The sequence below is a fragment of the Caretta caretta genome, chromosome 2, assembly GCF_965140235.1.
Source record: "Caretta caretta isolate rCarCar2 chromosome 2, rCarCar1.hap1, whole genome shotgun sequence".
Taxonomy (NCBI): Eukaryota; Metazoa; Chordata; order Testudines; family Cheloniidae; genus Caretta; species Caretta caretta.
Genome location: NC_134207.1, coordinates 209,617,861 through 209,644,305, shown reverse-complemented (window position 1 = coordinate 209,644,305; position 26,445 = coordinate 209,617,861). Strand labels below are relative to the sequence as shown.

Below are 26,445 nucleotides of genomic sequence, written 5' to 3'. Positions count from 1 at the left end.
ATTGGTAACACTAATTTAATATACTAATGGTTAAATTCAGGTATCACTCAGTTCAGTTGAAGTTTTGCTGTTGACTTTAGTGGGACTAGGATTTGGCCCTAAAACAGGAATTATTATCAGCAGTTAAACTATGTACTCAAGTATCAGAGGGGTAGCTGTGTTAGTCTCTATCCACAAAAACAACAAGGAATCCGGTGGCACCTTAAAGACTAACAGATTTATTAAGGCATAAGCTTTCATGGGTAAAAAACCCACTTCTTCAGATGATTTTCTGTCTTTTAGAGCTCTTCAAATGATATATTGATGGATATTTTTAGCTAGATTTCTAGATTGCTAGTAAATTACTTGCATGAAGTATGAGAAATAATTTATAGAGGAAGGATCTCATAAACCAGTTTTGCTTGCAGCATGGGAAATAATATCTAACAGAATAATATACAACATTGATATAACAGCCTTTCAAGAATTAACTCTAAATCGTATGTAGCAAATTAGTTTAAGTGTAACTGGATTGTTTCATACTGAATCTTTAAACTACAAACGAATATAATATTTTTGAATGACAGGTCATATTATGCTTAATAAATTTTCTAATGCTTCAAGTATATATGATAGTTAAGAGGCCTGGCTGTGTTTGAAAATTCTGTAGAAGATGTCAGGAATTGACCCCTCTCTTGAAAATTGTACATTTTTATTATACTGGAGTTAGTTTACACAATCTTGGCTCTCAGTCTCCTTTGCCTTGTGACTAGAATATTTGGAACCCTGGCTTTTGTTTTTATACAAATCAGGGTACTTCCTTTTCTTTAAACAAATAAATAAAACCATCCTGGTTGCAAGCAATGGCTGTGATCGGTGAGGAACAGGATCAATACCGGAATAGTGTTGATGGATTTTTTGTTTTCTGTAGGAGTATATATCCACTGGGTTTATCCTATATACTCTTATAAGCTGTAGTATATATGTGTATAGAAATATAGAGTGAAGTGATTTCTTTGCTCCCAAAGATGGGACTAAGTCATCAGAGTGCTCTTGATTCAATCATAAAGAAGTAACCGTGGTAGTAGTTTTGCAGATATTTCATTCTGTGGTCTACTTTGTAATAGAGACTCTTCGTAGCCTCTCTCCTGTTCCCAGCTTTACAGTCCCCCATTTCTTGTATCGCAAGTGTTCCATTTTGTAGAGCACCAAGAAGAATTTTGGGAGTCTTGAATCACAGTTTGAGAACCACTGTGAAGGTCCAAAACATGGCAGTGTTCTAATAAAATTTGTGGATGACAAAGTTGGGAGGTACTGCCAAAACAGGGGAGGACTGGAATATCACACAAGAAAATCTGGAGAACCTTAAAAATTGGAATAGAAATGGGATGAAATTTAATAGTTCAAGGTCATGCACTTAAGGACTAATAAGAATTTTTGCTATAAGCTGTGGATGAACCTGTGGAAAGGAACAGAGGAGGAGAAAGACCTAGGTGTGTTAATGACAGGATGACTATGAGCTGCTAATGTGATACAGCGGTGAAAAAGGCTAAATGCAATCCTAGGATGCATCAGGTGAGGTATTTCCAGTAGAGATAGGGAAGTGTTATTACCATTATACAAGGCACTGGTGAGACCTCATCTGGAATACTGTGTGCAGTTCTGGTCTCCCATGTATAGGAAAGATGAATTCAGACTGGAACAGGTGCAGAGAAGGGTTACTATAATGATCAAAGGAATGGAAAACCTCCCTTATGAGAGGAGACTCAAGGGGTTTGGCTGGTTTACCCTAACCCAATGAAGCCTGAAGAGAGGTGTATGTTCTCTCTCTCTCACTCACTCACTCACACACCCCAGAGATGAAATGGAGTTATTTAAGTTAAGCACCAATGTTGAAACAAGAACAAATTGATATAAACTAGCCATAAATAGGTTTAGGTTTGAAATTAGTTGAAGGTTTCTAACCATTAGAGGAGGCAAGGTCTGAGACAGCCTTCCAAGGGCAGCAGTGGGGGCAAAAAACTTAACTGGTTTTAGTTTATGGAGGGGATGGTATAATGAGACTGCCTAAAATGGTGTATGACCCATCAGTCACTGCTAGTACAAATATTCCCAGTGGCTGTAGTGGGGACATCAGAGTGGGAGGCTGAGTTGCTACAGAGAATTTTTTCTCAGGTGTCTGGCTGGTGGGTCTTGCTGACATGTTCAGAGTCCAACTGATTGCCAATTTGGGGGTTAGGAAAAAGTTTCACCCTAGGGGGTTTTCCACTTTCCTCTGCAGTATGGGCGCAGGTCACTTGCAGGTTTAAAGTGGAGTAAGTGGTGGATTCTCTGTAACTGGAAGCCTTTATATCATGATTTGAAGACTTCAGTAACTCAGCCAGAGGTTATGGGTCTACTACAGGAGTGGGTGAATGAGGTTCTGTGGCCTGCAGTGTGCAGGAGGTCAGACTAGGTGATCACAATGGTCCCTTCTGGCTTAAAAGTCTATGCCTGTAAATAACTTTCCCAAGGTCACACAGGGAGTCCATGGCAGATCTGGGAAGTGAACTCAGGTTGCTAGAATCCCAGACTTTCGGCTGATCAGTTGGACCATTCCGTGCCCTGATTTAGGTCCATGAATCCTTCTTGGCTGGGCATATGTTGGGCTACATGCTGCTGCTGGGTGTGACTGTGCCCATTCTACAGAACAGCTAGAGCCAATTGGCAAGGGAGGTGAAGAAGTCAGAGAACTATTGCTGCTATCCAGTGGCGTAGCCAGGTGGAGAAAACCAGAGGAGCGGAGATAAAAAAAGGCGCCACCCGCAGCGGCGCTTGAGGTCTTCGGCATCGGGTCCTTCGCTCGCTCTGGGTCTTCTGCAGCATTTTGGTGGTGGTGGTGGTGTTGGGGTCCTTCAGTGCCGCCGAAGACCCGGAGCGAGAGAAGGACCCGATGCTGAAAGACACGGAGCGCCGCCAGGTGAGTAAAAATTAAAGGCGCCAAAAAATTAAAAAGGTGCCACTTCTGCTCAGTGGGAGAGCGGCCGTTGCCCCGCTCCTCCACTAGCTATGCTACTGGTGCCATCTGGGGGAGCATAACAACAGTGGATCTCACTCACTAGTTGTTACCTTAGCTCAGGAGTGGGCAAACTTTTTGACTTGAGGGCCACATCTGGGTATGGAAATTGAGTGGTGGGCTATGAATGCTCATGAAATTGCAGGTTGGGGTGCAGGCTCCAGCTGTGGGCTCTGGGGTGGGGCCAGAAATGAGTTCAGGGTGCAGGAGGGGGCTCTGGGCTGAGGTAGGGGGTTGGGGTGGGTGTGGGAGGGGGTACAGGTTCCAGGGTGAGGGCTGAGGTAGGGGCCCAGGAGGAGGTCAGGGGTGCAGGCTCTGGGCAGCGCTTACCTCAAGCAGCTCCCGGAAGCCGCAACATGTCCCCCCTCTGAGTCCGGCTCCTATGCGGCGGCGCGGCCAAGTGGATCTGCGAGCTGCCCCATCTGCAAGTGCTGCCTCTGCAGCTCTCAGAAGCAGTAGTAGCAGCAGCATGTCCCCCCCCCCGGCTTTTACACAGAGGCACAGCCCTGGCCAGGCAGCTCTGCGTTCTGCCCTGTCTGCAGGCACCCATTCCAGCCAATGGGAGCTGCAGAGCCAGTGCTTGGGGCAGGCGTAGTGTGTGGAGCCCCCTGGCTGCTCCTACATGTAGGAGCTGGAGGTGGGGGACATGCCACTGCTTTCGGGAGCCACATGGAGCTATGGCACAAGCAGGGCAAGCCCCTGATCCTGCTTCCTGGTAAGAGATAGAGGGCTGGATTAAAAGGTTTGATGGTCTGGATGCAGCCTGCAGGCTGTAGTTTGCCCACCCCTGCCTTAGCTGAAGCAGCCTCCACCTCGTTTAAATTGTTGGACAAATTGTAGGAGCACGTGCACAATCAATCCTTCGATTTGCCTGGGACTGATTCCAGGAATAGAACTCAGATTCCCATGATTTAAGCACATGTTCATCCTTTTTCTTATAGAGCATCCAAATGGAAAGTGTGGTTGGGTACTTATGCATGGAAGGAAACCAGCAGTGCTTGGGAAAGCAACAATTTAGGGAAACTGTAGTGTGTGAGAGATAATAAATGAATAGACTCCATTATCTCACTCTGAATACTTTTTATTTAGGTTCTAAATGTTCAGGATTTCACAGCTGCTTTACCTGTGGGTGTGGTCAGCCAACATATGCCCATGAAACGGTTGTGGAAACTAAACAAGAGCGCTTAGCCCAGGGAAAACCTGTGGGGCAGGATGTTCCTTATGCTGCAATGGGAGGATTAACTGGCTTTAGTTCACTGGCCGAAGGCTACATGAGACTTGATGACAGCGGAGTCGGTAAGTGCAGGAGACTTGAGATAATATTTTGATCCTTTGTCTATTTAATTTTCTTATATGAAAGTCTCTTGAAATATGAAGTTTCAGACTTTCCCATAGGATGGGGACTCCCAATTCCTGATTTTTTTTTTTAATAGATTTAAAGGCAAGAGATGATCATCTTCTGACTTCTTGTAGAAAAGAAGCTATAGAAATTAGAAGATATGACATAGTTGGCATCATGGAGACTTGGTGGAATAATATGCATGACTGGAATATTGGTATAAAAGGATACAGCTTGCTCAGGAAGGATGGCAGGGAAAAAAGGGAGGAGGTATTGCCTTAAACAGGGCCGGCTCCAGCTTTCCAAACAGGTGCCTGGGGCAGCAATCTTAAAGGGGCGGCAGTCCATGCATCATTAGGGCTGCATGGGTTTTTTCACCGCCATGACAATTTGGCATCAGCTTGTATCTTCACAGTTCCACGGTAGCAATTCGGCGGCAGCTCCCTTTTTCAGGTGGCAATTCGGCATGCTGCTTGGGGCAGCAAAAACAGTAGAGCCAGCCCTGGCCTTATGTATTAAAAATGTATACACTTGGACTGAGGTTGAGATAGAAATAAGAAACAGACTTGTTGAAAGTCTCTGGGTAAGAACAAAAAGGGATAAAAACAAAAAGGTGATGTAGTGGTAGGGGTCTACTGCAGACCACCAAACCAGGAAAAGGTGGAGGAGGCTTCTTTTAAACTAACAAAATCATCCAAAGCACAGGACTTGGTGGTGATGGGCGACTTCAAGTACCCAGACATCTGTTGGGAAAACACAGGAGGGCATAGATTATCCAACAAGTTCTTGGAATGTATTGGAGACAATTTTTTATTTCAGAAAGTGGAGAAAACTACTACGGGGAAGGCTGTTCTACATTTGATTTTGACAAACAGGGAGGAACTGGTTGAGAATTTGAAAGTGGAAGGCAACTTGGGTAAAAGTGATCATGAAATGGTAGAGTTCATGATTCTAAGGAATGGTAGGAGGGAGAACAGCACAATAAAGACAATGGATTTCAAGAAGGCAGACTTTAGCAAACTCAGGAAGCTGGTCGGTAAAATCCCATGGGAAGCAAATCTAAGGGGAAAAACAATTGATGACTGTTGGCAGTTTTTCCAAAGAGACATTATTAAGGGCACAAGAACAAACTATTCCACTGTTTAGGAAAGAGTCACTATGGCAAGAGACCACTCTGGCTTAACCAGGAGATCTTCAATGATCAAAAAAAAAAGTCCTGCAAAAAGTGGAAACTTGGTCAAATTACAAAGGATGAATATAAACATATGTATGTAGGGACAAAATTGGAAAAGCCAAGGCACAAAACAAGATCAAACTAGCTAGGGACATAAAAGGAAACAAGAAAACATGCTACGAATACATTAGAAGCAAGAGGAAGACCAAGGGCAGAATAGGCCCATTACTCAATGTGGGGGGAGGGAGGGAGGGAGAGAGAGACTAACAGAAAATGTGGAAACGGCAGAGGTGCTTAATGACTTGGTTTCGGTTTTCACCAAGAAGGTTGGTGGCAATTGGACATCTAACAGTGAATGCCAGTGAAAATGAGGTAGGATCAGAGTCTAAAATAGGGAAAGAACAAGTCAAAAATTACTTAGACAAATTAGAGGTCTTCAAATCACCATGGCCTGATAAATTGCATCCTAGAATACTCAAGGAGTTGACTGAGGAGATATCTGACCCATTAGCAATTATCTTTGAGAAGTCATGGAATAGATTCCAGAAGACTGGAAAAGGGCAAATACAGTGCCCATCTATAAAAAAGGGAAATAAGGATAACCTGGGGAATTACAGAACAGTCAGCTTAACTTCTGTACCTGGAAAGATAATGGAGCAAATAATTAAGCAATCAATTTAAAAACACCTAGAAGAGAATAAGGTGATAAGCAACAGTCAGCATGGATTTGTCAAGAACAAATCATGTGAAACAAACCTGATAGCCTTCTTTGACAGGGTAACAAGCCTTGTGGATAAGGGGGAAGTGGTAGATGTCTATCTAGATGTTAGTAAGGCTTTTGATACTGTCTTGCATGACCTTCTCATTAACAAGCAAGGGAACTACAACCTAGATGGAGCTACTGTAAGGTGAATGTATAACTGGTTGGAAAATCATTCCCAGAGAGTAGTTATCAGTGGTTCAGTCATGCTGGAAGAGCATAACGAGTGGGGTCCTGCAGAGGTTGGTTCTGGGTCTGGTTTTGTTCAATATCTTCATCAATGATTTAGGATCAGGGATCAGCAACCTTTGGCATGTGTCTCGTCAGGGAAATCTGCTGGCAGGCTGGGACGGTTTCTTTATCTGCAGCATCCGTAGGTTCTGCTGATTGCAGCTCACACTGACTGCGGTTTGCTATTCCAGGCCAATGGGGGCTGTGGGAAGCTGTGCGGGCTGAGGGATGTGCTGGCTGCCACTTCCAGGTCAACAGGGGCTGTGGGAACAGCGAACCACGGCCAGTAGGAGCTGCAATCGGCCGAACCTGCAGATGCTACAGGGAAAGAAACCGTCCCAGCCTGCCAGCGGTTTTCCCTGACTGGCTGCATGCCAAGGGTTGCTGATCCCTGATTTAGATAATAGCAGAGAGTACAGTAAAAGTTTGCAGACAATACCAAGCTGGGAGGGGTTGCAAGTGCTTTGGAGGATAGGATTAAAATTCAAAATGATCTGGACAAACTAGAGAAATGGTCTGAAGTAAATAGGATGAAATTCAATAAAGACAAATGCGAAGTGCTCCACTTAGGAAGGGGACAATGTTGCACACATACAAAATGGGAAATGACTGCTTAGGAAGGAGTACTGTGGAAAGGGATCTGGGGGTCATAGTGGATCACAAGCTAACTTTGAGTCAACAATATAAGGCTGTTGCAAAAAAGGTAAACATAAGCAAGAGTATTGTAATCAAGACATGAGAAGTAATTCTTCTGCTCTACTCTGCACTGATTAGGCCTCAACTGGAGTATTGTGTCCAGTTCTGGATGCCACATTTCAGGAAAGATGTGGACAAATTGAAGAAGTCCAGAGAAGAGCAACGAAAATGATTAAAGATTCATGATTAATGATTCATGGAGCAGGTCCTCAAAGAATCAATCCTGAAGCACTTGCATGAGAGGAAAGTGATCAGGAACAGCCAGCATGGATTCACCAAGGGAAGGTCATGCCTGACTAATCTAATCGCCTTTTATGATGAGATTACTGGTTCTGTGGATGAAGGGAAAGCAGTGGATGTATTGTTTCTTGACTTTAGCAAAGCTTTTGACACGGTCTCCCACAGTATTCTTGTCAGCAAGTTAAGGAAGTATGGGCTGGATGAATGCACTATAAGGTGGGTAGAAAGCTGGCTAGATTGTCGGGCTCAACGGGTAGCGATCAATGGCTCCATGTCTAGTTGGCAGCCGGTATCAAGTGGAGTGCCCCAAGGGTCGGTCCTGGGGCCGGTTTTGTTCAATATCTTCATAAATGATCTGGAGGATGGTGTGGATTGCACTCTCAGCAAATTTGCGGATGATACTAAACTGGGAGGAGTGGTAGATACGCTGGAGGGGAGGGATAGGATACAGAAGGACCTAGACAAATTGGAGGATTGGGCCAAAAGAAATCTGATGAGTTTCAATAAGGATAAGTGCAGGGTCCTGCACTTAGGACGGAAGAACCCAATGCACAGCTACAGACTAGGGACCGAATGGCTAGGCAGCAGTTCTGCGGAAAAGGACCTAGGGGTGACAGTGGACGAGAAGCTGGATATGAGTCAGCAGTGTGCCCTTGTTGCCAAGAAGGCCAATGGCATTTTGGGATGTATAAGTAGGGGCATAGCGAGCAGATCGAGGGACGTGATCGTTCCCCTCTATTCGACATTGGTGAGGCCTCATCTGGAGTACTGTGTCCAGTTTTGGGCCCCACACTTCAAGAAGGATGTGGATAAATTGGAGAGAGTCCAGCGAAGGGCAACAAAAATGATTAGGGGACTGGAACACATGAGTTATGAGGAGAGGCTGAGGGAGCTGGGATTGTTTAGCCTGCAGAAGAGAAGAATGAGGGGGGATTTGATAGCTGCTTTCAACTACCTGAAAGGGGGTTCCAAAGAGGATGGCTCTAGACTGTTCTCAATGGTAGCAGATGACAGAACGAGGAGTAATGGTCTCAAGTTGCAGTGGGGGAGGTTTAGATTGGATATTAGGAAAAACTTTTTCACTAAGAGGGTGGTGAAACACTGGAATGCGTTACCTAGGGAGGTGGTAGAATCTCCTTCCTTAGAGGTTTTTAAGGTCAGGCTTGACAAAGCCCTGGCTGGGATGATTTAACTGGGAATTGGTCCTGCTTTGAGCAGGGGGTTGGACTAGATGACCTTCTGGGGTCCCTTCCAACCCTGATATTCTATGATTAAAGGTTTAGAAAACATGGCCTATGAGGGAAGATTGAAAAAAGTGGGTTTGTTTAGTCTGGAGAAGAGAAGACCGAGGGGACATAATAGTTTTCAAGTACATAAAAGGTTGTTACAAGGAAGAGGGAGAAAAATTGTTCTTAACCCCTGAGGATCGGACAAGAAGCAATGGGCTTAAATTGCACCAAGGGCGGTTTAGATTGGACATTAGGAAAAACTTCTTAACTGTCAGGGTGGTTAAGCACTGAAATAAATTGCCTCGGGACATTATGGAATCTCCATCACTGGGGATTTTGGAAGCAGGTTGGACAGACACCTGTCAGGTATGGTCTAGATAATACTTAGTCCTGCCTTGAGTGTCAGGGACTGGACTCGATGACCTCTTGAGGTCCCTTCCAGTTCTATGAAATTCATTCATTTCTGTATCCAGAAGATTACATTCTGGTTGAAGGATATTGACATTCAATGAAGACATTGAAAACGCCTACTTGATATTCCCCTGTTTATATATTAAAGAACTGAATTGGCCCTCTTATCCCAATATAGCTCTGTGGCTCTCATGTGCCACTTGGTCACCTAACCCATAAGGGTAAGTCCTCGTTAGAAGCACTTCTTCCCAAGATACAGTCCCCATCCCGCATGTGTGATCTAATTCTTTGTTCTTTAGATGTATGATTTTGCATTTGGCCATACTGAAATGCATATTATTTGAATGAGCCCAGTTTACCAAATGATTCAGATCACTTTGCATAACTGACTTATACTTATCACTGTTTACCATTCCACCAATTTTTGTGTCATCTGCAAACTTTACTAGCCATGATTTTATATTTTTTTCCAGGTCACCCGTACAGATGTTGAATGACATTGGGCTAAGAACAGATGCCTGTTAGAAACACTCCCATTCATTGATGATTCCCCATTAACAGTTACATGTTGGGGTATCTTTGTTTTCTCTTATTATTCATTTTAAGTTTTCAGCCTGACACATGCAGATAAATGATTTTTTTCCCCAGTGTAAGGCACAATTCATAGTGGGATTTCAAGCTGATTTGTATACTGAGTATTAATTGTAATCTTGTAACAAAATTGGGCATATGTAGAACTGGGTTATCATCTTACACCCCTGGCTCTTAGAGAACTTCTACATTCAAAACTACATTACAGGGGAGTAAAGAGAATCAGGAGTCTTTATTTTGAAACACTGTTGGTATTTAATTATATTTTAAAATCTGGGTCTGGTCTCCACGATCTTTCTGCAATGTAGTTCCCGTATAGTACAGTCACAGCAACAGGAGGAGAAGAGCTCAGCCATTTAATTTCTTTTCAAGCCATACTTTGGTTCTTTTACCACACCTACTTTGTTCTAGTGTTCTGGATGACACACAATGCATAATTTTTTCATGCTGTTTACTAAGTATCAGCATTATTTATTTTAACTGGTAGGTATGTTTGGTTTCCATCATGTATGATTAACTCTTCTTGTGAAGCTAATTTTTCCCCCCAATATGTTTTCTATTAGGGGCACCCTCTGCTGAATTTCTAGAGTCACCTAGTAGTGGCATGGACCATCCATTTCTAAAAGCATTCCAAGGCCCATCCAGTTCTGCACAAGCCAGCTCACAATTAACAAGTGGTAATGAAATGAACTACCATGCTTTTTTTTTTTTTTTTAAATTGTTGTGTATTAATGTCAGATTGCCTTGATACTGAGTACACTGTATAATGTTGACTTTTTGATGTTAGGGAAAGCTTAAAGGTGTACATTAGAGTTCAAAACTAAAGCAAATATTTAAGACATTTCCTCTAAGAGGGGTGTATGTAATTAATATACAAACTTTTCTGTAATCAAGATTTTCAAAACAAGGGTTTTTTCATTGTTTTAGAGAATCTCTCTCATTAGTTTAATGTTTTAGAGAAACTAAATGATTAGTTTAAGAACTAGATTTTCTTGCTTTTGATGCCCTCCCCCTGCACCTGTTTCCTTTAATAATGGAATCCTCTATTCACTGGAGTACTGTCTCTCCATTTTTGTTTCCAGTAAGAGAACACACTGTATGTATTTACTCAGTGTAATACTGGGCTATGACTTTCTGCCTATATCGACATAGCTGTAACGTCACTTCTGTCCCATGGCTAGTAAGATGGTAGTTACAATGTAGCTACTCTGAGGCCTCTCATAGAGACTACTGGTCTTTTCATTCCAGACCTAGTTAACAGTGCTGCTTACTTGGCTGAAGGTATTGCTTTTAAGTAAAATAGGGCACTTCTCCCTTGTGCAGACTGAAATTTTCGTTTGAAAATCTTTTTCCAAATATAAAGCATATTGAAATAAAAACAAGTATTTTTAATAGACATTTGTTTTGTGTTTCTTCAGGTGGCTCTAGTGCAGCAAAGCAAGTTTCTAATTTAAGGAGTTCTGAAGAAGAGGACATGGCTTACTTTGAAAAACAGTACCAGGAACGGGCAAGTCATTGTATTTAGGTTTAATACAAACATGTTCCTTAAAAATAAAGAGGCTCAATTTAAGGTGGATAAACTTAAAATTGAACTTGCCTACAATGGTGCACATTGCTTTAACTGGTATTCTGATCCTGAAAAATGTATTAGCATTTCAAAATGAGGGTTACAACATAAAGAACGAGGAATATTAGTGGCACCTTAGAGACTAACAAATTTATTTGGGCATAAGCTTTTATGGGCTAAAACTCACTTCATCAGATGCATGGAGTGGAAAATACAGTAGGAAGATATATATATATATATATACACACACATCCCCAACATGAAAAAATGGGGGTTGCCATACCAACTCTAACGAGACAAAATCAATCAATGCCCCTCTGCCATGTACATTGGCCAAACCGGACAGTCTCTACGCAGAAGCATCAATGGACACAAATCAGACGTCAAGAATTATAACACTTCAACCTCTCTGGACACTCAATTACAGACCTAAAAGTTGCAATTCAACAAAAAAACCCTACAAAAACAGACTCCAACGAGAAACTGCAGAACTGGAATTAATTTGCAAACTGGACACCACTAAATTAGGCTTGAATAAAGACTAATGACCCATCCACTCCCAAACTAAAAACTATTTCCCCAGGCTAATTTTCCCCCCTACTGTTACTCACACCTTCTTGTCAACTCTTTGAAATGGGCCATCCTGATTATCACTACAAAAGTTTTTTCTTCCTCCTACTGATAATAGCCCACCTTAATTGATCTCTCTCATATAGATATATCTACTGTATTTTCCACTCCATGCATGTGATGAAGTGGGGTTTACTCCACAAAAGCTTATGCCCAAATACATTTGTTAGTCTGAAGTGCCACTAGTACCCTCGTTCTTTTTCCTGATACAGAGTAAACATGGCTACCATTCTGAAACTGGTTACGACATAGTGACCTAATAGTGTAGGTCCATAGGCCAATCATATCTGGAATAGTTCAGTGACCTTCCCACCGAGATCAGGCATATTTAATTTAAAAACTTAACTTGCTTTGGCCAGAGGAAAGCCAAAGCATAACTGCACCAAAATACCAAACAATCACAGAAACAAAAATATCAGTAATTGTTTTGGACAACTAGGAGAAACTGTAAAAACAAAATAAACCCACAAACCTCCTTCGGATACCCAGAAAAACATGGACTGCCATTCTCAGGCACAAAACTGCTTAATTTAATTTATATTTAATTTAATATGTTGTCATTCAGATTCTGGTTTAACTCAGTATTACTTAACTCCACCATCTTAGCCGGAAGTGAATTCTACCCATTCCTCTATAAAGTAATATTTCACTTAACTAGTTTTGATAAAGCCTAATGTTATGCTTGTTTCCCGCATCAGGTAGCGTTTGTTTCTGTGAGAACTGGTCTTTGAAATTGAATCTTTTCTTGAGAAACATTACAAAAAAAGAAAAGTGCTACAGATTTTGCAAATGTAACAGTTTATAGATATAGCATTACTACTAAGTCTCAAGACATTTTCAAGTATTTTCTTTTCCTTGGTGAAGAGGTAAGAATTTCAGATATTTGATTCAATTCTGCAAAGACTGAGGCATTTTCTTTTTCTTGAGCGAATGAGTAGTCCCACAGCAGGACTTAGCCGTGTGCATAACTTTAGGCATGTATGTCAAAAAAGTGAGTAAGACCCTGACCCTGCAAAGAATCTTCCCAATGGGGACCTAGCACCAGTGGCAGCAGCAGGGTCCATCTCTCGCTGGCCCCACACAACCAGCACCAGCTCTGCTCACTTACTATTTTTCAGAAAATTTCCTTTAATTTTCAAAAGATTAAAGTGGGGCTGTGATTCCTCTCCCAGTCACTCCCTCAGCTCAGGAACCATCCACAACCATCCTAAGGGCTGTGTTCTTTTAAAAGGAAGGTTTCAGAGTAACAGCCGTGTTAGTCTGTATTCGCAAAAAGAAAAGGAGTACTTGTGGCACCTTAGAGATTAACCAATTTATTTGAGCATAAGCTTTCGTGAGCTACAGTTCACTTCATCAGATCTGTAGCTCATGAAAGCTTATGCTCAAATAAATTGGTTAGTCTCTAAGGTGCCACAAGTACGCCTTTTCTTTTTTTAAAAGGAAGGAGACCCGCCCTGCTCCTCTAGATACCTCTCCACCTGCTGGCAGGCTACTTTTCAGCTCTTACTCAGACAAGACTAAAAGGTAAGTGCCATTTCTCACCCTCTACATCTCCCTCCCAAAGCAGGTAAGAGCAACAGGGGTGTCATGACAGACAGTTTATTTCAAGGAAATGGATGTCTGATGCCATTGACACTTCCTCTTGCTGGACTCAGCCCTATTATTGTCATTTATTACAGTTTCCATTCCTGTTATGCCACCTTGCTTCCAGCATACCCATCACTGCTCCAGGGAAACACTGCTCTGCCTCTTCCCAGGACTCAGCCAAGTTACAGATCCAAAATATATCCAACAGAGCTGCCTTTCCTATGGCAACTGGTAAACCAGACAACCCGTTCCTTCACTTGGAACATCCCATGGCAACATGTACTTCATTACCTATCACAGTTCAAATTGGGAGGACCGGTCCAAGAAAACAGGAAAGCAAAAAGAAGCTAGATGCCAGACATAACACACCTGTATGATGCACAGGTCCACTACATAGTCCACAGGTCAGAAACAGACAGCACAAGGCATCACAAACTAAAGCGGATGTTGATCAATGCAAGACCTACTGCTAACAAACAATACACAACCACATCAGTGATGAGGCTCCTGATATAGCCTGCATCACCAAGACCTGGCTGGATGACAGAGCAAGTTCTGTAGTAGCCAATCGCATTCTCCCAGGATACTTGGTACGCCCCAACCTAGAAATGACAAAAAGCCAGTTGGTACTCCATTCATTTTCTTTGAAAACAGACCACCACAGAAAAGGATTCATGAAGGAGCTCACTGGCATGCGGTTGGCAATGGTGGTAAAATACCCCAGTTGTCCTGGGAGATTTCTATATTGATACTAACAAGATCACAGATACAACCCCCACAAAACCCATCTCCTCACTTGTCTCCCTAGGACTTTCACAGATCATGTCTGGCCTTTTTATTTTCATTTTTAACCAAAAAATTCCTAGGTTTTATAAAAGCAATTATTTTTCCCCACCCAAATATTGGAAGGGCCAGAACTTCCCACCTCCCCTCTCTCGAAGGTGAGATGGTGGCTCAGTAACCTGGGTGGCCCTAGTTTCTGATCCACCATCTCTTTTTCCAGAGTGGGGATGGGGATGGATCAGAAGTACTGGAATGACTTGAGCGCTGATGTGTTCTGCTGTCAATCCCACGCCCATCCCATACTTATTACCTGTTCTACCGATAGAATGGATGTTTATAGCATTCAAAGCAAATAAGTTAGTGAACTACTTTTCATGCCAAAAGTAGTCAAAAAATGAAAAATTAGGGCTGTTTTGGAAGTTAAAAAAACAAAAACAGGAAAGAGGAGAGTGAAATTTATACAGAAAACTGCAAAGTTCATTTTTTGCACTGATTTTTCACCCCTTTTTATTTTTTGTAACAAACGTGGATAAATTTCCAGGAAATTTAAACAAAATCAGAAAATGCAGGGCCTTACCCACATAGCTGACTCGTACTCCAACAAATTCCAAAGCCTGCTGAAGGAGAACAGCACCCCGCCCACGGGGTGAGGAATCAAGGACCTGGTAAATCATTCTACACTGGCCTCTGCCATTGACGTGTTTGCCCCCAAATGACCCCTTCTCCCCATTGGCCACACAGATTATCTTGATTTTCTGACGCCCTGTGCTGGATGAAGAGAGAGGGTGGAAATACAAAGACTGATTCCGACAGGATGAAACAAATTCCTCAAAGCCTATACTGAGGCTGTATTTCAAGCCAAGAGCTTTCCTATCAGCCTTCTTTGAGGCTGCCAAATCCCACCCCAAGGAACTAGCCAGAGTGGTAAATTCCTTCAATCCTGAATGCCTACAACCTGTAGCAGAGCCAAGAACACCAAGCACCACAAAAAACTATCCTACTTCACTAATCACACACATTCAGGAAGTCTTCTCAAACAGCATGGATCTGCTTTGCCTGCACTCACTAACTAAGAACCAACTGCATTCTCAGAATTCAGTACATTGACTCATCGAGAAGTTTTGGACACCCTAAAGGAGTCCTGATCCAAGACTTGTTCATGACTTTCACAAGCCAGGAAGGGCATAGGTCAGATTCACAACTAGTGCCACTCCTGAGTGAAATAGCCAATGCTTTGGTCATGCTGTCTAGAGTGGTTCACAACTGAGTGCCAGTCTCAGAGCAGACAAACTGATAAAGGCAGGGCAGATATCCCAAACTAGTGGTATGTATCATAATTAGATTTTACCAACCCAGTAACAAATGTGAACTTCTGGATCACTGTAACAGTCTTACTATGTAGTCACAGACCATCCCCTTGGGCTCACCAATCTATATTGCCACCCAGGCAAGCTGGATTTAGTGATAAATGGTCACTTACACCAGAAATCATAAAACATTTAGGTTGTGACCAGTCACTTACCTCAGATCAATTTGTACCTTAGATCTCAAAGACAATGCTGGTAGCCAATCCCATAGTAAATTAACAGAGGATTTATTAACTAGGAAAAAGAAATGAGATAATTTACAGGTTAAATGAGTTCAGCCTATGGTTCCATGTCAACTATCTTTATTTCCCTCTTGCAGCATTCCAACTCACGGGATGAGACCTTCTACATGTACTTCTCCATGGGTGGATGGGGCAATTAAAGCTTTTGTCCTACAATGGCTCACAACTTTGATAGCCCTCCTGGATGAGCCACTCTTCCCTTCCCAGTTCACAAGTTTGGAGCAGGCATTTTTAAACTTATAGTTTACCGTGTAACATGGTATACAGACATTACAATTGTAATGTTAATGCATGCAGCAACTTAGTCTTTTTATAGCACCTAAACACATCCTTACAAGTCTAACACTTATCTAGAACAATATTAACATATAGGTGAGCTGGTTTGGTTTCCAGCTATGAATTTCACAGTATTCAGCAGACATCTACAGACTCTGCAAGAGCTGGCACTTGGTTTTCCATCATCACAGCCTCATTCAGAGAAGGAATCTTCCCTTCCTCCTTCAAACACAGAATAGTCGGACTAAACATTGAAGAAACCCATGCTGGCTAACCCAATACTAGCCAACTATCACAGAGTGTCAAACCTCCCATTCCTGAGCAAACTCAGGGTATGTCTACACTACAAAATTAGGTCGAATTAATAGAAGTTGGTTTTGTAGAAAGCGTTTTTATAAAGTTGATTGTGTGTCCCCCCACACAAATGCTCTAAGTGCATGTAGTCGGCGGAGTGTGTCCACAGTACCGAGGCAACCGTCGACTTCCGGAGCGTTGCACTGTGGGTGGCTATCCCACAGTCTCCGCCGCCCATTTGAATTCTGGGTAGAAATCCCAGTGCCTGATGAGGCTAAAACATTGTCGCGGGTGGTTCTGGGTACATATCATCAGGCCCCCGTTCCCTCCCTCCCTCTGTGAAATCGTTTTGCGCCTTTTTTCTTGAGTTACCTGTGCAGACACCATACCACGGCAAGCATGGAGCCCGCTCAGCTAACCATCACCGTATGTCTCCTGGGTGCTGGCAGACATGGTACTGAATTGCTACACAGCAGCAATTTATTGCCTTTTGGCAGCAGACAGTGCAGTATGACTGGTAGCCGTCATCGACGTAGTCCTGGGTGCTCTTTTAACCGGGTGCCTGGGCAAACATGGGAGTGACTCAGCCAGGTCATTTCCCTTGTTTCATCTTGTGGCGATTGAGTCCTACCGGCAGTGCACTGTCTTTTAACCTCCAGCTACCAGAAGATGATGGCTAGTCGTCATACTGCACCGTCTTCTGCCGAGCACCCAGGAGATGATGATGGCTAGCTGTTGTACTGCACAGTCTGCTGACAGCAAGATGTATAAAGATAGATGAAGTGGCTCAAAACAAGAAATAGACCGGATTTGTTTTGTATTCATTTTCTCCTCCCTCCCTACCTCTGTGAAATCAACAGCCTGCTAAACCCAGTTTTGAGTTCTGTCCCTGAGGTTTTGAGTTCTATCCTTGAGGGGGCCATTCAGTTTCTTGCAAAGCCACCCCTTTTGTTGATTTTAATTCCCAGTAAGCCAACCCTGTAAGCCATGTCGTCAGTCGCCCCTCCCTCCATCAGGGCAACGGCAGACAATCGTTCCGCGCCTTTTTTCTGTGCAGACGCCATACTACGGCAAGCATGGAGCCCGCTCAGATCACTTTGGCAATTAGGAGCACATTAAACACCACGCGCATTATCCAGCAGTATATGCAGCACCAGAACCTGGCAAAGCGATACCAGGCGAATAGGCGATGTCAGCTCGGTGACGTGAGTGATGAGGACATGGACACAGACTTCTCTCAACACACGGGCCCTGGCAATGTGGGCATCATGGTGCTAATGGGGCAGGTTCATGCAGTGGAACTGATTCTGGGCTCGGGAAACAAGCACCAGACTGGTGGGACCGCATAGTGTTGCAGGTCTGGGACAATTCCCAGTGGTTGCAAAACTTTCGCATGCGTAAGGGCACTTTCATGGAACTTTGTGACTTGCTTTCCCCTGCCCTGAAGTACAATAATACTAAGATGAGAGCAGCCCTCACAGTTGAGAAGCGAGTGGCAATAGCCCTGTGGAAGCTTGCAATGCCAGACAGCTATCAGTCAGTCGGGAATCAATTTGGAGTGGGCAAATCTACTGTGGGGACTGCTGTGATGCAAGTAGCCAACGCAATCAAAGATCTGCGGATATCAAGGGTAATGACCGTGGGAAATGTGCAGGTCATAGTGGATGGCTTTGCTGCAATGGGATTCCCTAACTGTGGTGGGGCCATAGACGGAACCCATATCCCTGTCTTGGCACCGGAGCACCAAGTCAGCGAATACATAAACCGCAAGGGGTATTTCTCAATAGTGCTGCAAGCATTGGTGGATCACAAGGGACATTTCACCAACATCAACGTGGGATGGCCGGGAAAGGTACATGACGCTCGCCTCTTCAGGAACTCTGGTCTGTTTCACAAGCTGCAGGAAGGGACTTTTTTCCCAGACCAGAAAATAACTGTTGGGATGTTGAAATGCCTATAGTTATCCTTGGGGACCCAGCCTACCCCTTAATGCCATGGCTCATGAAGCCATACACTGGCAGCCTGGACAGTAGTCAGGAGCTGTTCAACTATAGACTGAGCAAGTGCAGAATGGTGATAGAATGTGCATTTGGACGTTTAAAAGCACGCTGGCTTTTATGGCGTAAAACATTTTACTATGCCATGTCCTTTGGCTGAAAGTTCATAGCCACAATTAGTCAATTCAGTCTATAGTCTAGGAGTACTCTTGGATTCTTTGCCAACACTGAGCCCTCATCACAACAGTCACCACACGTAACACTTTCAGCTGTGTCTGGTTGTGTCATGGGGTCCACTCACTGCATGTGGCACCTCCTGCTGGCAGCTCCAGGGATTGGTTCGTGCCAGGCACTGCTCTTCTCGGTTAGTGTCTCTTTCACTGTGTGGCCTATCTTGCTGTCAGAGCTGCAGCTTCCTGTTCATGGCTGGGCCCTCCAGCCAGGTCACTGAGGTCCTCTCCATCCAGAGAAATCAAAGACCTTCCAGACCAGCTGTCTGGCTGGTGTCCCCAGTGCCCTCTGCCACTTCCCAGTGGCTGGAAGGAGAACCCAAGCCCACTCTCTACTCTGGATTCCAGCCCAGGGACCCTAGAACAGTGGCTCTCAACCTTTCCAGACTACTGTACCCCTTTCAAGTGTCTTTTTTGTCTTGCATACCCCTGCATTTCACCTCACTTAAAAACTACTTGCTTACAAAAATCAGACCTAAAAATACAAATGTGTCCCAGCACACTATTACTGAAAAATTGCTTATTTTCTTATTTATACATAAATTAATTGGAATATAAACATCATACTTACATTTCAGTGTATAATATATACAGCAGTATAAACAAGATATTGTCTGTATGAAATTTTAGTTTGTATCAACTTCACTAGTGCTTTTTTTTGTAGACTGCTGTAAAACTAGGCAAATATCTAGAGGAGTTTCCGCCCCCAGCAGGAAGACCTCTGCATACCTCCCCCCTAGCTGAGAACCATTGCCCTATAACAAGCAGCCAAGGTCTGTATGGTCCAACTCCTTGCTGCTATTTCTGTGGACTTCTTCCTACTTATTTAGCTTCCCCCTTTTTCTTGGTTTACCAGCACACACACCCTCCTCCCAGAGAATAACTATAGACTACTTCCTTGAAGCCTCTTGTTGCTTACAAGCTTCTGGGCTTTATATAGGCTTCTCCTGTTCCTGCCCAGCTGAGACCATTTCCAGTTAGTGACCTGCTCCCTGTCTCCTTCTCCAGGTGCAGCCTGGGCAGTTAATTGGTCTGCTTAGCCACTTTAACCCCTCCAGGTCTTGTGTGGGTTGGATCTCCAACACAGCTTGGTTAGGAGACTCTTTTCCATCCCAGTGGAGGAAGACTTGGCTGGACTACAGTAATGTAATGTAACATACCTGAACATGAAACCTTTGCACTTAGAAAACTCCACCTAGTACAAAATGCTGCAGCTAGTCTCCCCAGCAACACAGGCTACTGTGAGCATATCACACTTGTCTTATTGGAAAAACCTGGGAAGTGGGTGGGCGCCACACTTGTCCTCTACTCTCTACACTGGCTTCCCATAGAATTTTGAGTTGAGTTCAAGGTCTCAGTTCTTATCTTCAAAGCTCTCCATGACCTCAGCCCAGGATACCTAAAAGACTGTGAGATGTTCTGGGATGAAGACAATGGTGGACAATTTCACTTCTCTGGCACAATGGAACTCTCAACAATAAGAGTAAAGCTCATCTGTGCGGGAGACATAACTTTCTTCAGGAGTGGTCTGAGTCTGGAATGAACTCCCCCAGGGACTAAAAACCATCACAAATCTCATCACTTTCCATTCCAATTGCAAGGTGTATTTCTTTGACCTTGTCTTGCCTAATGTAAACACATAGTAACAGGTGTATTTATTTAACAAATATTAAAAGAACCCTACCAAAACAAGATACTCCACTTCAAGAATACAATAAAATTACAAAAGGGACACAGGTTAAATATGTTGCTTTAAATCTCCCCAACCCCTCTTTGATATCTTCCCCCCGTCTCTCAAGGCAGTGCAGTGAACACTTATACACCAAAGATCCACACACCTTCTCAATACAGTTATTCAAAATAATGTTTAATGTACCCATGCATCACACTCCAGTGAGTGCTGTAGACCAATTATTGGCTTCCAAAGCTATGGTATATACATGCAAAATTGAAGGAGTTGCTATATTGAAATTGCAGTGGGATGAATATAAATCCACAGTAAAAAATGGTAGTCAGGTACATATTTTGGCAAATCAAAGCATGCAATAGGAAACTAGTGAAGGGAAAATCAATTGGGAGGAAGAATGATCTTGTGGTTAAAGCAACAACCAACAACTCAGGAGAGCTGCCGAGACTTCCTTTGTGACCTTGAGTATGCTAGTTAGTCTTTTGGTCTGTGTTCCACATCTGTAAAATGGTGTAAATAGAATTTCTCTTCATCTAATGAGTGTGAGGATAAACTCATATTTGTGAGGTATTGTGGTGTTGGGGGCCAGGTAAGTAGCTAGATTTCTATTATAAAGTAGTAGCTTAATTAGTACTGCATGGTTGATTTGTTGACACACTAGTGCTTGGACCATTGCTGTTTTTCTTTTATTGCAGCTGAAAAATGAGAAGGCTGCTAAACAGAAAGTTAAAGGTCCACTGCCATCAAAGAATCCATGAAGATTAATAAAACAAAGGAGTTTTTGTAATACAGAATCGTTTATCATTATATTTAAGTGTATTTTCATGGTGTTTATTGCACACACATATTTTCTAGTTTCTCAATATTAACACTGCTATATTAAAGTATTGATTAAATTCATTTAAAAATACTTGGTGATTCTGGTTCTTTCAAATAAAATTGTTACTTTTTATCAAAGTAGCTTGACATACTATCTAAGCTCTCAAATATTGCTGCATGAGTCATATGTAGTAGAAAATGATGGTTTTTAGAGACTTCTAGAATTTTTCATTTAGGCTTTGATCCAGCAAACACACGCTTAAGTGCTTTGCTGAATCAGAGCCTTAGGACAGCAAGTAAAATATACATTATACACCACATCATATCATCAGACTTCCATTACATACTTGCTTCTTTATATGTGGACTTAGAGTTATTCTTGTTCCTAACTTTCTACTCATTGGGGTTGTAGTTTTAATATTTTCTTAAAAGACACAGACACTGCTCCCTTCACTGGCTTCACATCTTCCACATCAAATTCAAATTGTTTTTTCTCACCCTCAAGCTTCTGCAAGCTCTGTCCCTGCCAACATATATTCTTCTCTCACCTCAGGCTCTGCATTCAGCTAATTCTGCTTCCCTTCATGCCTGTTTTGTATCCTTCTAATACACTCACCTCTGTAAAAAGAACAGGAGTACTTGTGGCACCTTAGAGACTAACAAATTTATTTGAGCATAAGCTTTCGTGAGCTACAGCTCACTTCATTGGATGCATGCAGTGGAAAATACAGTGGGGAGATTTTATATACAGAGAACATGAAACAATGGATGTTACCATACACACTGTAACAAGAGTGATCAGGTAAGGTGAGCTATTACCAGCAGGAGAGAAAAAAAACCTTTTGTAGTGATAATCAAGGTGGGCCATTTCCAGCAGTTGACAGGAACATGTGAGGAACAGTGTGTGTGTGTGGGGGGGAATAAACATGGGGAAATAGTTTTACTTTGTGTAATGACACATCCACTCCCAGTCTTTATTCAAGCCTAATGTAATGGTGTTCAGTTTGCAAATTAATTCCAATTCAGCAGTCTCTCTCTGGAGTCTGTTTTTGAAGTTTTTTTGTTCAAGAATTGCGACTTCTGGTCTGTAATCGAGTGACCAGAGAGGTTGAAGTGTTCTCCGACTGGTTTTTGAATGTTATAATTCTTGACGTCTGATTTGTGTCCATTTATTCTTTTACATAGAGACTGTCCGGTTTGGCCAATGTACATGGCAGAGGGGCATTGCTGGCACATGATGGCATATATCACATTGGTAGATGTGCAGGTGAACAAGCCTCTGATAGTGTGGCTGATGTGATTAGGCCCTATGATAGTGTCCCCTGAATAGATATGTGGACACAGCTGGCAATGGGCTTTGTTGCAAGGATAGGTTCCTGGGTTAGTGGTTTTGTTGTGTGGTGTGTAGTTGCTGGTGAGTATTTGCTTCAGGTTGGGGGGCTGTCTGTAAACAAGGACTGGCCTCACTTCAAGCTATCTGATCACTCTATTACAGATAAAATCTCCTCACAGTATTTTCCACTGCATGCATCTGATGAAGTGAGCTGTAGCTCACAAAAGCTTATGCTCAGAGAAATTTGTTAGTCTCTGAGGTGCCACAAGTACTCCTTTTCTTTTTGCGGATACAGACTAACACAGCTACTACTCTGAAACTCTCCTCTGTGATTTTTCCTAACCTTCCTCTACACCACTATTATCCTCCTTGATCCTTTATGTCCTACAGCCTCCCCAAAATGACCATCATACTCCTGCCAAACTAATCAAATATAAATTAAGAAAGAAGGGACAAAATATATACTGCATGAAAACCAGCAACTATTGAATCTTGTTTTCTGGAAAACCTCCCGCTGGCTAAATAGGTTTTCCTGTTTAGATTGTGAGCTCCTTGAGGCAGGAGATGTGTATTTATTTCTCTGTACAATGCCATGCAGAGCTATGACATAAATAAATGTGTATTAAGTATGTCAATCTATTTAGCTAACACACTTATTAAATTCATTAAAATGCATAATAGGATAGCCCATATCCATTTAATGTTAAATATAAATATATATTAAAAATCTCTGCTGCTGAGAATTTTTAAAATAAAAATAGCTAACTTTTATGTGGGACTTCTGAAGATGAATTTAAGCTCCCCCTGTTGATTCTAGCACAGTGCTATCTCATGAACAAGCACTACAACGTATGCTATGCTCATGCAGAAACTTTGAAGTAAACATGAAGTTACATGTTCATTTTGAAAACAATGAGGAGTCTTTGTGGCATCTTAGAGACTAACATTTATTTGGGCATATGCTTTCGTGGGCTAAAACCCACTTCATCAGATGCATGGAATGAAAAATACAGTAAGCAATATATATATATATACTCCCAACTCCCAAATATGCCCAAATAAATTTGTTAGTCTTTAAGGTGCCACAAGCACTTCTCGTTGTTTTTGCTGATACAGACTAACACGACTACCACTCTGAAACCTATGTTCATTTTAGGCTCACTAGAAATTGGGGGAAGGAAACAATTTGTAATTAAAAAAGGAAAAATAGGGAAAGACACTAAATTTAATCTTCAAAGTGGGTATTGCAAACTAAGGGTATGTCTTCACTACCAATATTAAAGCGTGCCGTGGCAGCACTTTAATGTGGTTGTGTAGTCATGGCAACAGCGCTGGGCGAGAGCTCTCCCAGCACTGTAAAAAACCCACCCCGATGAGGGGAGTAGCTACTAGTGCTGGGTGCACAGCTCCCAGTGCTGGTGTACTGTCTACACTGCCACTTTACAGCGGTGAAACTTGCATCACTCAGGGGGTTGGTTTTTCACATCCCTGAGCAAGAAAGTTTCAGCGCTGTAAAGTGGCAGTGTAGACAAGGCCTAAGTGGGTTTTTCATTGCCATTTTAAAATGTAAAGGAGTACTTGTGGCACCTTAGAGACTAACCAATTTATTTGAGCATGAGCTTTCGTGAGCTACAGCTCACTTCATCAGATGCAACGGATGCATCCGATGAAGTGAGCTGTAGCTCATGAAACCTTATGCTCAAATAAATTGGTTAGTTTCTAAGGGGCCACAAGTACTCCTTTTCTTTTTGCGAATACAGACTAACACGGCTGTTCCTCTGAAACCTGTCATTTTAAAATGTCTTTCTTATCCTTTGTTTGCAATGTTGTAGCTGTGTGGGTCCCAGGATATTAGAGACACAAGGAGGTGAGGTAATATTGTATTGAATCAACTTCTGGTGGTAAAAGAGACAAGCTTTTGACCTTACAGAGAGCTCTTCAGGTCTGGGAAAGGTACTCAGTGTCAGAGTTAAATACAAAGTGGAATAGACTGTTCAGCAAGTTAATTAATGCATAGCATAGGCACCAACTCTGTGGGTGCTCGAGGCTGGAGCACCCATCAGCACCAGGAGAAGTTGGCCCCTATGATACATACTCTAAGAGACCATTCAAAGTGTCTTGTTAACATCCTTGCAGTCAAAGAATAAAAAAATGGGGAGTGTACCTTCAAAAGATGAGTCTGGAAGCTTAAATTCATAACTCTGCTAGACACTAAAAATAATGGATTTAATAAAAACACTGGATTTATGGCTTATTACAACACTCTGTAACCGACTAACTCCCCCAACACACCCCTTTTTGTCCTATGGCTGCAGAGGCGTTAACTGGCCACTTCACCTTGAATGGTCTCTTACAATGTGTTTCCACAGTATGCATCCGATGAAGTGAGCTCACGAAAGCTTATGCTCAAATAAATTGGTTAGTCTCTAAGGTGCCACAAGTACTCCTTTTCTTTTTACAATATGTGTTAACTACTTATGCTAAAGAATCTGTTCCACTTTGTATCTAGCTTTGACATTCTGAGTACCTTTCACAGACCTGAAGAAGAGCTCTTTGTAAGGCCCTGTCTATACCACAAACTTTGATTGACACAAGTTACGTTGGGTATGGGCTCTGGGCTGGGGCAGGGAGTTGGGGTACAGGAGGCGGTGCAGAGGGGCAGGCTCAGGGAGGGAGTTTGCTGGGTCTGGGCTGGAGTAAGGGGTTGAGGTGCAGGAGAGGGTGAGGGGTGCAGTGCTTACCTCGGGCAGCTCCCAAAAGCGATCCGCACCCCCTCTGGCAGCAGCTCGTGTTGATATTGTAAACTTAGATTTTCAGAAAGCCTTTGACAAGGTCCCTCACCAAAGGCTCTTAAGCAAAGCAAGCTGTCATGGGATAAGAGGGAAGGTCCTCTCATGGATTGGTAACTGGTTAAAAGATAGGGAACAAAGGGTAGGAATAAACAGTCAGTTTTCAGAATGGAGAGAGGGAAACAGTGGTGTCCCCCAGGAGTCAATACTGGGCCCAGTCCTATTTAACATTTTCATAAATGATCTGAAAAAAGGGGTAAACAGTGAGGTGGCAAAATTTGCAGAGGATACAAAACTACTGAAGATAGTTAAGTCCCTAGCAGACTGTGGATAGCTATAAAAGGATCTCACAAAACTGGGTGACTGGGCAGCAAAATGGCAGATGAAATTCAAAGTTGATAAATGCAAAGTAAAGCACATTAGGAAACATAACCCCAACTATACATATAAAATGATGGGGTCTAAATTAGCTGTTACCACTCAAGAAAGAGATCTTGGAGTCATTGTGGCTAGTTCTCTGAAAACATCCACTCAGTGTGTGGGGACAGTCAAAAAAGTGAACAGAATGTTGGGAATCATTAAGAAAGAGAGAGAAAATAAAACAGAAAATATCATATTGCCTCTATACATATCCATGGTACGCCCACATCTTGATTACTGCATGCAGATGTGGTCACCCCATCTCAAAATGATATATTGGACTTGGAAAAGGTTCAGAAAAGGGCAACAAAAATTATTAGGGGTATGGAACAGCTTCCATATGAGGATAGATTAATAAGACTTTTCAGCTTGGAAAAGAGATGACTAAGGGGGGATATGATAGAGGTCTATAAAGTCATAACCGGTGTGGAGAAAGTAAATAAGCAAGTGTTATTTACTCCTTCTCATAACACAAGAATGAGGGGTCACCAATGAAATTAATAAGCAGCAGGTTAAAAACAAACAAAAGGAAATATTTTTTCACACAACGCACAGTTAACCTGTGGAACTCCTTGCCAGAGGATGTTGTGAAGGCCAAGACTATAAAAGGGTTCAAAAAATAACTAGATAAGTTAATGAAGGATAGGTCCATCAATGGCTAATATCCAGGATGGACAGGGATGATGTCCCTAGCATCTGTTTGGTAATGGACGACAGGG

At 42.6% G+C, this 26,445-nt stretch overlaps 1 protein-coding gene across 2 annotated transcripts in view; it reads left to right on the top strand.

The window, feature by feature from the left end:
• Window positions 1-21,275, top strand: part of FAM221A (family with sequence similarity 221 member A) — a 29,385-nt gene extending 8,110 nt beyond the window's left edge. The window contains exons 4-8 of one of the 2 annotated variants that reach the window (XM_075125791.1): window positions 4,124-4,330; window positions 10,269-10,382; window positions 11,124-11,212; window positions 13,343-13,426; window positions 21,061-21,275. In XM_075125791.1, the coding sequence (XP_074981892.1) occupies window positions 4,124-4,330; window positions 10,269-10,382; window positions 11,124-11,212; window positions 13,343-13,423 (491 nt within the window). In that variant the 3' untranslated portion in view covers window positions 13,424-13,426; window positions 21,061-21,275. The remainder of the gene's footprint in view (window positions 1-4,123; window positions 4,331-10,268; window positions 10,383-11,123; window positions 11,213-13,342; window positions 13,427-21,060) is intronic. The other variant, XM_048838392.2, reaches the window with a different exon arrangement.
• The last annotated feature ends 5,170 nt before the right edge of the window (window positions 21,276-26,445 follow it).